Raw genomic sequence first — 13,527 nt, forward strand, 5'->3', positions numbered from 1 at the left:
ACCTTTTTCTGTCCTTTTTCTGAGGTGGGCCCTGAACCTGGGAAGGGTACGTAATATAGCTGCTCCATTTGTGCCTGACCTTCATTTTTTATAAAGTTGTAATTAATAACTGATTTAATATACTTTGCTAAATTTACACACACACACACACATATGCATACTAAAATTTTCTCAGTACTAGGTTTTTGGCTAATTGATTATGTTTATTTTTGTTATTGATCGAGTTTTCCTGTTTCCTTTCCTGCTTACTAGTCTTAGATTGGATGCCTGATATTTTGAACTTTTCTGTTAAATGCTGGGTATTTTTTATTCTGTTGTCTTCAGCCATCTTATGGGATGTAGTGCTGTTACATGAAACCAGCTGTTCTTCCTGGTCTTGCTTTTACAATTTGTCAGATGGGTTGCTGTGGTACCTGAACTGGGGTTCATTATTCTCTTCTCCTAAAGGAAGTCAGACCTAACTGAACATTTTACCCAGTCCTTGTCTGCTGGTGAGAGTAAGACTGTTCCCAGCCTGTGTGAGTGTCCCGTGTTGTTCCTTCAGTTCTTTTGATGATTGTTTCTCAGGCGTTGGCTTTGGGAGCTTCAGTTACAATATTTATATCTACTTTATCTTTTATCATAACTAAGGAAAACAATAACTATCTATCTATTCTTCAACTCCATCAAAGACTCCAGAAGGATATAATTTTTGTTGTATTAAGAACGGTGGGCTAAGTTCCTGGCACCCGGCCGCCCGCACGGCTAGCTTTATACCCGAAATAATTACACGGAAACTGTATTCTTTTAAACACTGCTTGGCCCACTAGTTCCAGCCTCTTATTGGCTAGCTTTTACATATTGATCTAACCCATTTCTAATAATCTGTGTAACACCACAAGGTGGCTTACCAGGAAAGATCTTAACTTGCGTCTTTCTGGAGTGGGAGAATCATGGCGACTCACTGACTCGGCTTCTTTCTCCCAGCATTCTGTTCTGTTTACTCCACCCACCTAAGGGTTGGCCTATCAAATGGGCCTAGGCAGTTTCTTTATTAATTAACCAATGAAGGCAACAGATTAGAAAGAAATCACTCCCACATCATTTCCCTTTTTTCTGTTTAAACGAAAACTGCTTGGCCTAATAGGGCAGAATTTAGATAGGCGAAGTAAACAGAACAGAATGCTGGGAGAAAGAAGCCAAGTCAGGCAGTCGCCATGATTCTCTCACTCCAGACAGACGCAGGTTAAGATCTTTCCTGGTAAGCCAGCTCGTGGTGCTACACAGAATATTAGAAATGGGTTAGATCAATATGTAAGAGCTAGCCAATAAGAGGCTGGAACTAATGGGCCAGGCAGTGTTTAAAAAAATACAGTTTCCCTGTAATTATTTTGGGTAAAGCTAGCTGGGTGGCGGGACACAGCTCCTACGCTCACACTACAACAAATATTACCTAAGTAAACAAGAAATAAGCAACTTACAAAACTCTAGAAATCACAGAGACATCTCGCTGCCTGGACAATCACCCAAAGTTCCTCTGTACCGTTGGGTCATCCATCTTCGGCCTTCAGGCCCATAGTTTCCAGCAGACATTTCCATGAAGCAGGAAATTTCAAAGGCAGTTCAGTCACTATCTGCTGTGTCCTGCAGAATGTCTCGCAGACTCTTTCATGAATCAGGAACCCTGAAAGATCATCTCACCTTTAAGCAAGTTCAGCAGTCCTCTCTCTGCGGGTTCTTTGTGTCCAGTTTATGCAACAGTCCAGGCAAGAGCAGTTTCTTGCCCAAATGGCTATCAAACTCCATAAGGAGCCTCTTCGATGCCCATCTTCCTCTTGAAGTAGATTGGTGCTGCCAGGAGCAGACGTGTCTCATTGTCCTGAAAAGCCCTAAGTTATTAAAACATTTAAAATGCCATATTCTGTAACCTTTGAAAGATATAAAGAATGCTTATCTGAAATATATCTATGCACATCTAGAAAATCTAACTAACATGACTACAAGCTTGACTATTATTGATGATTATCCATTAACAACCTATATACATTACATTTTTAAGTGAACTACACAATCACAATACCTTAATCAAGATCAGAAATACATACATATATATATATATATAATAAAATTGACCTCAAATTTAAATCACTAAAGCAAAATCCATATCAATGCAAATTATTCATATCTATATCATATCCTTGGGAGCTTCTTTATTATCTTTGGAGTACTCCCTCCCAAGATCTTCAGTGATCTCTGGACGACTTGTCTTCTTGGTACTATATATCCTGTGAGATGCAGTGTTCTTGGGGTCTTTGGACTCACTACTCACACCCCCATCCCCCAGCTTGGCTTCTGTCCCCTTGTTGTATCACAGCTTGGGAATACTCTTAAGATCCTTATCTAGGAACATCCTAGGGCCTTTCTAGTGTTTCACCTTTCATGATCACTAATATTTATGGCCTAATGTCCTGTGTCTGAGGAATGTGGTGTCAAAGCTGGAGTCTTTAAAATACATTTTGGGTCATTTCAGGCCGAGGAGGGTAAATGCAGAAATTGAAATCTCTCAATATTACATTGTGATGTCTGTGCTAGTGATATGGTTCCCTACAACTCTGGAGCTCCCAGAAGGCCAGCAATTGCATTCTTTATATTTGTAGCACCTAGTATCATTTCGGTGGTACACTGAGTATTGTGTGCAGGCTGCAGTGAGTCTCACTGGCAGTTACTCTCACAGTGCCTTAAGCATTCTGTTCAGCTGATTACATTCAGGGCTCCACAAATGCAAGACTTTTGACTCCTTTGTACATTTCTCAGTGCCTGCCCTGAAAACAGAATGGATATAGATACTTGATTAGTTACTGAATGATTGAGTGACAGATTTGGTGAATAAATGTACAAGAAAGCAATTTTAATATAATTGTAGATACAAGAGATTGATTTAAAATATTACTCTGATTATCTTTCTCTAACATTTATACCATTTATATGGAGATTGTCTTGTTCCCAGTTTGCAACAGTAATTGGTCACCTGTGAGTCACTTAATGCTGTACTCTTCCTTTCAGTGTGTTGAAGAGGTCCTTGGATACCTGAAATCCTGTTTTAGTCGAGAACCGATGATGGCAACTGTCTGTGTTCAGCAGGTGAGTGTTATTTCCTGCTTCACCTAACTCTTCCAGGTGAAGCAACAAAACTTAGTTCAGTTTTAGAAGCTGGTGCTTATTGTGTGATATTAGGAAGGGTTGGGTGTCACTCTTGCTTGCTCTGTGATTGGGACTGTGAGGGGGCAGAGGGCATTAAAAGCAGCACTGGTCCTCACTGCTTTGCCTGTGTTTGCTACCTCATACCAGTGGACCTGTATCTAAAATGTTCATTTCACTAAGAATTATAGAGAATCCCTGGCACAGTGACACCACATGGTGGGAATCTTCAGACGTATAGGGATTCACAACAAAACTTTCCATCATATATTCCTGCTGGATTTGCTACTGGGAAAGGAAAGTCTTTTTTTTTTTTTTTAAAATATTTATTTATTATGTATACAATATTCTGTCTGTGTGCACGTCTGCAGGCCAGAAGAGGGCACCAGACCTCTTTACAGATGGTTGTGAGCCACCATGTGGTTGCTGGGAATTGAACTCAGGACCTTTGGAAGAGCAGGCAATGCTCTTAGCCACTGAGCCATCTCACCAGCCCCGGAAAGGAAAGTCTTAAAGGGTGTTTACTTTGTTTTTGTTTTGTTTTCCTTTCTTCGTTTTATTAGTGGTACTGAGGATTGAACCTGGTTTTAAATATTCTAGGAAAGTACTCTGTCACTGAAACTTTTTAAATTTTGAAACATGATCTTACGGAGTTGTCCAGGCTCACCTGGAACTTGCAACTTACCATTTCAGTCGTGTCCATCCTAACGTCTGTCCATCAGCTGGGATTACAGATAGCCCTGTTCTGCTCATATTCATAAATCTATATTAAATTATATTATAACAATATAAAATATTGTTGTTTCAATTTTTTCATTCTAGCTATTGAAGACTCTCTTTGGGACAAACTTGGCCTCACAGTTTGATGGCTTGGCTTCCAACCCCAGCAAGTCTCAATGCCGAGCACAACGTCTTGGCTCTTCCAGTGTGAGGCCAGGCTTATATCACTACTGCTTCATGGCACCATACACGCACTTCACGCAGGCCTTGGCTGATGCCAGCCTGAGGAACATGGTGCAGGCGGAGCAGGAACATGATGCCTCGGGGTAATAATTATGGTGCAAATCTGTCATTGATGACGCAGAGATGAGTAATGTATAGCCCTGCCTTGAAGGCTGCTGGCTGAGCTATGTTATAGTCTGCCATCTAGAGGTGGCAGGCTAGAGAGAAGGAACCCAAGCTGGCTGCCTGTGAAGCATGATTTCTAACTTCCAAATCCTGCCCTGGACTAGAAGTGAATCACATAGTGTCCTCACCTACTGAAAGCATTTGGTACTTGAAAGTGTTCTTGAATGACAGACATTCTTTTTTTTTGGTTTTTTGAGACAGGGTTTCTCTGTGGCTTTGGAGCCTGTCCTGGAACTAGCTCTTGTAGACCAGGCTGGTCTCGAACTCACAGAGATCCGCCTGCCTCTGCCTCCCGAGTGCTGGGATTAAAGGCGTGCGCCACCACTGCCCGGCTATGATGGACATTCTTTATAGTAAGGTGCCATGTGTCAGTGGTGGTTTGTTCTATGACACAAAAGCCTGCCTTCAAAATGGTATAATGGTATTGAAAGTCACAGAAAAGTCTGGGGTGTGTTATTTTTGATTTCTACATGAATTTATTTTAATTTTTTTTATGCCAGGAATGTGGAAGTCCTGCCCACCCTTCCTTCTTCCTTTAGGGCCTTATATGCTGGTCATGTATTTTACCACTGAGCCCCATTATAGCCCTAATTTGAGATGCTATTCTGTGTAGTAATGGTAGTAGAATCCTTACTTTCCTTTTTATGATGATCAGACAATGTTGGAATCAAGAAAATATTCCTATTCTGGGCTTTATCTTGATGCTTATGTTTGTACCCATAGTTCCTGTTTTGCTGTCTTTTCAAACATTTTATGACATGGGTATCTCTCTATGTTGCTTAGGCTGATGTTGAACTTGTGGGTTCCATCAGTCTTCCTCCAAGAAAACCAAATGATATATGTAAATTACTTACCTTCCAGACAGCTCTCACCTTTCTTTTAAGCCCTCTTAGAGAGTAGACTGGGGAGTGAGTTTCCTGTAACAGCAAACATGGGTTTGAACTACTTCTGCAGGGACAGCATAGGTGCGTGCTGCACAGCTGCACTCTCAGATGAGTCCTGTTATCTAAAGCATATGCAGCCCTTATACCCAATGCCCTTTCCAAGTCTCATTTTGACGTGTTCTGATGATTTGAACATGAAGTTGAACTGATGGATGGCTGAGTACAAAAGAGATTATTAAAAGGTATTTGTTGCTTCTGCTTTTGGTTGGTCATTTTGCAGGTGGTTTGATGTACTCCAGAAAGTATCTGCCCAACTGAAGACAAACCTCACAAGCGTCACAAAGAACCGTGCAGATAAGGTGAATGGCATTGCAGCTAGAGGTGTCATGTGGGTCATGCCACAGGGATGCAAATGGAGCTCAGCACTTTCTAGATTGGTTGCCAGAAGCTTTTAATTGCAACAATGGTTTCTTTCATTTTTTTTTCCTATAGAATGCTATTCACAATCACATTAGATTATTTGAGCCTCTTGTTATAAAAGCTCTGAAGCAGTACACCACCACGACATCTGTACAGTTGCAGAAGCAGGTTTTGGATTTGCTTGCACAACTGGTTCAGCTGCGGGTCAATTACTGTCTGCTGGATTCGGATCAGGTTTGTCTCTATGTCTGATAATCACCATACCCAGCTGAATACAAATTACCCTGAAAAGACGCTGTCCCAAGTCTGTACCATGTTCCAGTTGGGTTAGGCTTTAGAAATTTCCGTATGTTTTCCACATCTGTATACCTACTCACAACTCCAAAACAAGGTGGTTTTTTTTTTAATTTGTAAGATATAATTTAAGATTTATTCTGGTAGGATGGCATTTATGCAAAATTCATATTTATTAAAAATTGGTGATCTTCAGTTAGTGCTGGTGGTGCTCGTCTTTAATCCCAGCACTTGGGAGGCAGAGGCAGGTGGATCTCTGAGTTTAAGGCCAGCCTGGTATACGGAGTGAGTTACAGGATAGCCAGGGCTATACAGAGAAACCCTGTCTCAAAAAACAATAAATAAAAATAAAAATGGGTTATTATTTTGATCAGAGAAGCTTCCTTTTTCAGTGGGCAGTGGATGCTGAGTGCTCAGCTCTAAACGGGACATCTGTTTCAAACCCCTTCTCCCCTCTAAGGTTCAGGGAACACTGCAGAATGAGTAGGGTAGGGAGTAGAGGGAGGGAGGGTGCTATGAAGTGCTGTCTCTGGACATGACAGAGCTGCTGAGGTCACAAACTCACTGCAGCTGTGATCACCTGCACAAGATCACACCAGTCAGCACCCCAGCATGACTGGGACTGGGGCTCAGAGACCTACCCTAGCTGAAAAGCTATTGACAGTTGATGGTTGCAGGGGGAGGGGTTGCCATTTTTCTAGGCAGCAGTAGTTGTACTTAGTGTACCACCATGCCTTGCCCACCAGTCATAGTTACTATACAAATTCTCTTCAGGGAAACCTTATTTCCATGCCTTTTCCAAGAAGAAATTGTCTTTAGGTTGTTAAAAATTGACCATCATTTTTGTGCTATGATTTTGGGCTACTCTTTCTGTGTGAGTTACAAGGATGTGCCAGTTGGGGAGAATTCTTGGCCTTCATAGAGTCATGGTCATATCATAATACCAAGTGCATTTAGTTCAACTTCAAAAGCCCCCATAGTCTTACAGTCTTAACACTGTTTAAAAGTCCAAAGTCCTGTTTGAGACCGAAGGCAATTTCTTAATTATACCACCCTTTGATTTGTAAAATCAAAAGCAAATTACATATTTCTTATCTACAGTGCTGTAGAATATACATTCCCATTCCAAAATGTAGGAATGGGGACACAAAAAATACTTAACCAAAGTAATACCAAAACCCAGTAGGGCAAACATCAAAACCTATAGCTCCATGTATGCTTCTGTTCTTGAGTTTTTAAGGGTTTAGATGGCTCAGCCCCTTGAACTTTGCTGTTACCACATACATCTCTCTCTTTCTTGGGTTCTTTCACTCCGTGTATGTAGCTCTTTGCAGATAACGCATGTCCGACATCTGCAACATCTTGGTGTCTCCACACTCCAGGTTTTAACTTTCATAGCTTCATGAATGGCCTCTTGGGGCCTCTTGCAAAGACTCCTCTTCCTCATGGTTGCCTGGCCTTGGCAGTTGTCTGAAACCACAGAAGTATCTATGATCCTCTCGCTATTGGATTTTTCATGCCTCCAAAGCCAGTTCCACGTGGAAAACTCTGCCAAGTTTGGCCAACAGTTTGGTATGGACTTCCGCCCCTTTGACCACACTAGCAACAACTTTCTTGTTTGAAACAATTGATTTATAGGGGCCAGCAACACCCAGTGGTCTCCTTTCACAAGTTAGAAACTTAGCTGGATGAGGTGTTGCCCTTATAGCACCCTTCTCATTGTTACCATGCAGACCAGGAAGCCTCTCCTTAATGGCACTAATCTCTTTAGCAATTACAGCTTCTCTTTCAGCACACATGTGGAGTACGGAGCAATGTTAATTGCTTGCTAGTGCTTTTTCTCTCCAAACTGTATATTTTTATTTCTGCCCTTTTTGTTCTTTTTCACTCAAGACGTGCATAAGAGTTATCCATAATAACCAGTCCATAGACTCAATGTTATGTTGTCTTTGAAATTTCCTTCATCAAAGAAGTTAGTCCATTACTTTTTAATTTAGACTCAACCAACTTCTTAGGACATGAGCAAAAAACAGGCAGATACTTTACTAAAATATCTCAGTAATGACCTCAAGTCTATTGGATAATAAAGATCTTGTTTCTTTCTGAAACCTCAAGAGCCAGGCGTTATTCTCAACATTCTGCATTATCCTTGCCACTACTAGAACTATTACTAGTTCTACTAAAACTGCCCATTAAGCTCTGCTTACGGTATGTAACCAACCACTTTCCTATTCAAGAGTTCCAAAGTCTTTCCACATTCCTCCAAAAAACAGCAGTGGGGTTCTTTACAATACCTCACTTTTGTAGGAAGTTCTGAATTAGTTACTTTTTACTGCTTTAATATAAAATACTGGACCAAAAGAAATATATGGGAGAAAACTTATTTTGCCTTATAGTTTCAGAGGGATTAGAGTCAGTCCATCGTGAGAACTGGAGAGATGGCTCAGCAGTTAAGGGAACTTGCTGCTCTTCTAAAAGACCCAGATTTCTTTTCCTGGCACCCACGTGGCAGGAACTCTTTTGTAACTCCAGTTCTGGGGAATCTGACACCTTCTGTCTTCTTTAGGCAAAACCTTAACACATAATATCCAAAATAAAAAAGGCTGGTATGGCCACAGACATCTGGAACAGGAAGTTGAAAGCTCACATTCCATCCACATTCAAGAAGCAAAGAGAATGAACTGGAAGTAGGGTGAAGCAATAAACTTTCAAAGCCTGTACCCAGTGATGTACTTTCTTCAGCAGGGCTTTACCTCCCAGACACTATCAGCAGGGGACCATTTACATCTGAGCCTATGAAGGAAATTTCTTATTCAGGCCACCATAGTGTGCTTCCTTCATTCCCATACCCTGGTAACCTATTCTACAGTTGTCCTCTATGTGGTCGGTAGAAGAAACAGGCTTGGGCTGTACCTGGAGGATAGATAGGATTGCAGTCTCCAGAACACTGATGAATGCATCTTAGGTAGAATACCTGTAAGACTGCAGCCTACCTCTCTTCTCACTTTCCTACTTCCTACTCAGCAGAGGTAAAAATCATCTCCATTTGAGCTATTCATCATAGATAGAAAATTAATTCACTAGTAGATATGTTAGGTAGACTTGACTGTCTTGCCAGATAATTTCTGTACTTATTCTATCTAGTTTCCTCTAAAACAGAAAGGTATTTTGTTTTTCTTCCTAAAATTGCTGCCTGTTACATGACATTGAAAATGCTCAGGACTTCCAGATTTTTGTGTGCTGTGCCCATGTCTGAATGTATGTTCTTCATTCTGGGCCCGAGCCTCATACCAGCAAAACTTCCTAGCCAACCACTGGTGATAGTCTGTTTTTCTTACCATGAACTCTGGCCTCCTGTTGGTTCTAGTGACTTTCATCAGTGGGTCCTGAAGAGGGATAAATGCAGAAAACTGAGGCACAAACTCAGTTCAGATACTGATTTACTAAGCATCTACTGAATGTCTATGCATGCCCCAGAACTACAAAGCAATGGTTGTAAGTTCTGTTGTTCATCTGTGGGAGTTTCTTCTAGGGTGATGAAATCTCACAGAAAATGAGAGTCACATAGTTCGGCTCTTCAGCCCAGATACTGTCTCTGTTCCTAAGGTTGGCTTTTCCTCCTGGCTCCTCTAGTGTCTGTCACAGACAGCATCTAGGCATTATGCACTACAGGACTCATGCTGTTAGATCACCACTCTCTGGAAGCAGTCTTCAGATGTGATTATGAGTAATAGCTGGAATTTATTATTTTCCCAGTGAGGATTCATCTCTGTATTTAGTCACTTTATTTTGTGAGACAGAGTCCTATCATGTAGCCGAGACTGACCTCAAACTTTGATCTGCTGGCCTTAGTTCCCCTTTTGCTGGGATTACAGGCCTATACCAACCTGTCTGCCCTGACCAGTTCCTGAAGGCATGTCTGGAGGTATTCTGTAGCTACCTGACTTCAGAGTAGCTTTGAGAAAGTTATTATAAACAAGCTAATCCTACTGTGTATGCGCTTGCGAATAGTTCACAAATCAGTAGCCAAAAAGGTACCTGGCTTTTATGTTGTAAGCCTGTGACTGATGGCAGCTTTTCTTTTCCTGATGTAGGTGTTCATCGGTTTTGTGCTGAAGCAGTTTGAGTACATTGAAGTGGGCCAGTTCAGGTACTACTGTTTAGTTACTTCAGTTATTGTCCTTGTTATCTAACACGTGTAATCCTAGATCCGTATAGTCATAGGCGCTTCAAGTGCTGCTGGTATCCAATGGAAGTCTGATTTACATGTTTTCCACTTTTACTCTGCTGAACACTTGCTGAAAACATTTCTCAAGATGTGCTTAGAAATAGTTGTGCAAGCCGGGCGATGGTGGCGCACGCCTTTAATCCCAGCACTCGGGAGGCAGAGGCAGGCGGATCTCTGTGAGTTCGAGACCAGCCTGGTCTACAGAGCTAGTTCCAGAACAGGCTCCAAAGCCACAGAGAAACCCTGTCTCGAAAAAACAAAAAAAAAAAAAGAAAAAAGAAAAAAAAAAGAAAAAAGAAACAGTTGTGTATCTGTTTATTAGTGTGTTCTCATTTAACATTCAGAGTGTATGTTTATTGTGACAGGTCACTAAGTGGCGTCTTCTTACCTAGTGGAACCCTGTTCCCTAACTTTAGAGGGAACAATTTTAGGCCATGATTTAGTAAAGGAAGTGATTATAAACTTTAGTTATATTGACTGCATTTTTCCTTGCTATACATTAAAGCTTTAATAATCTAGCAGTACATGTAACAGATTTGTAATTTTTGGAAAATTACAGTTCTTAATAAGTAGTTTGTAAAGCACAGCACTGGAGAGTGTTGTGAGAGTCCCCGAGATTTAGAGACCCAGGTCTTGTTCTGATTATGACACCCTGACTCTGTTGTTTTGATCAGGGAACATTTTCCTCCCCTTGGTGTCTGAATTTCTTTAAGAGAGGGAAAAAAATGAAGTGCTAGGACGATCTTACTTGCTGGCCAATGTTTAAGGTGCCTCTCCTGCTGGAGCTTCACTCTCCTAACCATTAGACTGTCCCCGTGAGCAGAGGCAGGAAACCCGGTGGTGTGGGTGGGGTTAAATGAGGTTGTAGAATCTGCTTTACCTTGGTACTTTCTCCTGAGGTTGAATCTTGACCCATGTTATGCTGTGTATGCATATCACTTATCTTAGTTTTTAAAAAGAAATGTCTAAATGAGTGTTTTTGTTTCTAGGGAATCAGAGGCAATTATTCCAAATATATTTTTCTTCCTGGTTTTACTGTCTTATGAGCGCTACCATTCAAAACAGATCATTGGAATTCCTAAAATCATCCAGCTATGTGATGGCATCATGGCCAGTGGAAGGAAGGCTGTTACACATGGTAATGGGATACATGTTTGCTTGTTGTCCTTGGTCTCACCTCTACCCACTTTTAACTGAACCACAGCTCTGCACTGCATGTGCTGTCTGTGTACATGTATGGGGGCTCATGCATGCTGCACATAGGTTAGAGATGTTTGAGAAGGGAAAAAAAGCACATTACTTATTCATAAAAATTTGTAAACTACTTGAGGGAGATAAAAATATTGTGAAATATATAAAAAAGTGAAAATATAAAAATAGTGACATGATTAAAATACAGATAGATTCTGATAAATATCTCTGTTTATGAAACAAAATTTTAATTTTGTCATTTGTATTTGCTTTGTTCTTTTTCAGAGGGAGAGCATAGGCTCAAATCTGGGGCCTTACATGAGCAAAGTACTTTAATTTTGATCACACCTCTAGACCTAGAAGAATTTTAAATCTAGCTTGTCAAGTCAAATTTTAATTTTTTTTTTTTGATACAAGTTCTCATGTATCCCATGCTGACTTGAACTCACTATGAAACCCAGAATGACCTAGAACTCCTGATTCTCCTTCTACCTCCTGAGTGCTGGGATTATAGGCATGATTACTATTCCCAGTTTGTAAGGTGTAGGGATTGAACCCAGGACTTCGTGCATGCTACTCAAAACCTGCATTCACAACTCAAATTCTGAATCCGTCCGTCCTTCCTTCCTTCCTTCCTTCCTTCCTTCCTTCCTTCCTTCCTTCCTTCCTTCCTTCCTTCCTTCCTTTTTTTTTTTTTGTTTGTTTGTTTGTTTGTTCTTTTGATGCAGGGTTTCTCTACGTAACAGTCCTGGCTGTCCTGGAACTCACTCTGTAGATCAGGGTGGCCTTGAACTCGCAAAGATCTGCTTGCCTCTGCCTCCTAAGTAATGGAATTAAAGGTGTATGCCACCAAACCTAGCTATAAATTCTGATTTCTTTTTTACTGGTTTTGGTGTTGTAGTTGGACATTTCCTTGGGGAAAACAAAACCTTGGGGTTTTCTGTTTTGCTACATTATATTTTAGAAGATAAGCTATTCAATGTTTAATAAACCACACTTTGAATTTTATATCCAACTATATTTTGTAAGCATGCTGCATGAAAGTAAAAGGCTAATCAATTAAAACTATGGGGAAGCTAAAGTTTTCTTTGCACATTGGTTTTTAACCCCTGCACTTCAAGTTGATGCCACGGCTGCCTGATTATTTTGCTGAAGCTTAAGTATGAACCATAGCTAATGGTTAGCCACTTAGCTTTCCCCCTTTAGCTGATAAAGTAGGTGTGGTGTGTATTTTAAGAATGTTCTGTAGCTGTATGATGGTGTATGCCTCTGTTAATGGCCTTCCTGAGGTGGAGGCAGGATGACCATGAGTTGCGGCCAGCCTGGGCTGTTCAGCTAAGTCCTAACTTGTACATCAGTAGCAATGACCAAAAAGAATGTGTCGCGATTCTTCCTTAGAACTTTTAACTCCAGTCTTCCAGCCTTTCCCTGTTGGATTCTCCCTACTCCTTTGCTAAGAGTTTAGAGCAGTGCCTCTTAACCTTCTGAGTGACCCTTTAATACAGTTCTTCATGTTGTGGTGACCCCTAACCATAAAATTATTTTAGTTACTACTTCATAACTATAATGTTGCTATTGATATGAATTGTAACGTAAATATCTGATATGCAGGATATTTGATAAGCAACCCCTATGAAAGGACCATTCAATGCCCCCCTCCAAGCGATTGAGACCCACAGGTTGAGAACTGCTCGTCTAGAAGCTTCTGAGCTTTGGTATAGGTACATTCTAAGAACTTTGCAAACTCCACCTAACCTCTACAGGGGAGCCTAAACTGACCAGAGGCATTGATAGGCCCTCTCGGTCTTCATAAACTATCAACTTTGCCTCTCATGCTCCATCTAAGCACAGACCGTGAAATGCTGATAGATGGTTTAGTTGATTACAGTCAAATACACAGACTGAAGTGGGAGAGATGACTTTCAAAAGACTTGGGTTCAGTTCCAAGCACCCATATGGTGATTTACAATGTCTAATTCTAGGGGATCAGATACCTTTTTCTGGCTTCTGAGGACACTTGTATATATTTGTTGAAAAACAAATAGTAAAGTAAATATTAGGAACTAGAGAGATGACTCGGCAGTTAAGAATACTGGCTGCTCTTGGAATTAGTTTCAAGTACCCCACATAGTGGTTCACAACTATCTGTAAGTCCAGTTCCAGGAGATCAGACACTTTGTTCTGGCTTTCTCAAGGCACTGAATA

The 13,527-nt window shown here is 40.9% G+C and overlaps 1 protein-coding gene across 1 annotated transcript in view; it reads left to right on the forward strand.

Annotated features, from left to right (window-relative positions):
• Positions 1-13,527, forward strand: part of Htt (huntingtin) — a 153,146-nt gene that overhangs the window by 81,703 nt on the left and 57,916 nt on the right. The window contains exons 30-35 of the mRNA XM_057772523.1: positions 3,043-3,120; positions 4,000-4,223; positions 5,470-5,548; positions 5,682-5,843; positions 9,998-10,053; positions 11,121-11,269. Of these exons, the coding sequence (XP_057628506.1) occupies positions 3,043-3,120; positions 4,000-4,223; positions 5,470-5,548; positions 5,682-5,843; positions 9,998-10,053; positions 11,121-11,269 (748 nt within the window). The remainder of the gene's footprint in view (positions 1-3,042; positions 3,121-3,999; positions 4,224-5,469; positions 5,549-5,681; positions 5,844-9,997; positions 10,054-11,120; positions 11,270-13,527) is intronic.

This window comes from Chionomys nivalis, chromosome 6 (assembly GCF_950005125.1).
Source record: "Chionomys nivalis chromosome 6, mChiNiv1.1, whole genome shotgun sequence".
NCBI lineage: Eukaryota > Metazoa > Chordata > Mammalia > Rodentia > Cricetidae > Chionomys > Chionomys nivalis.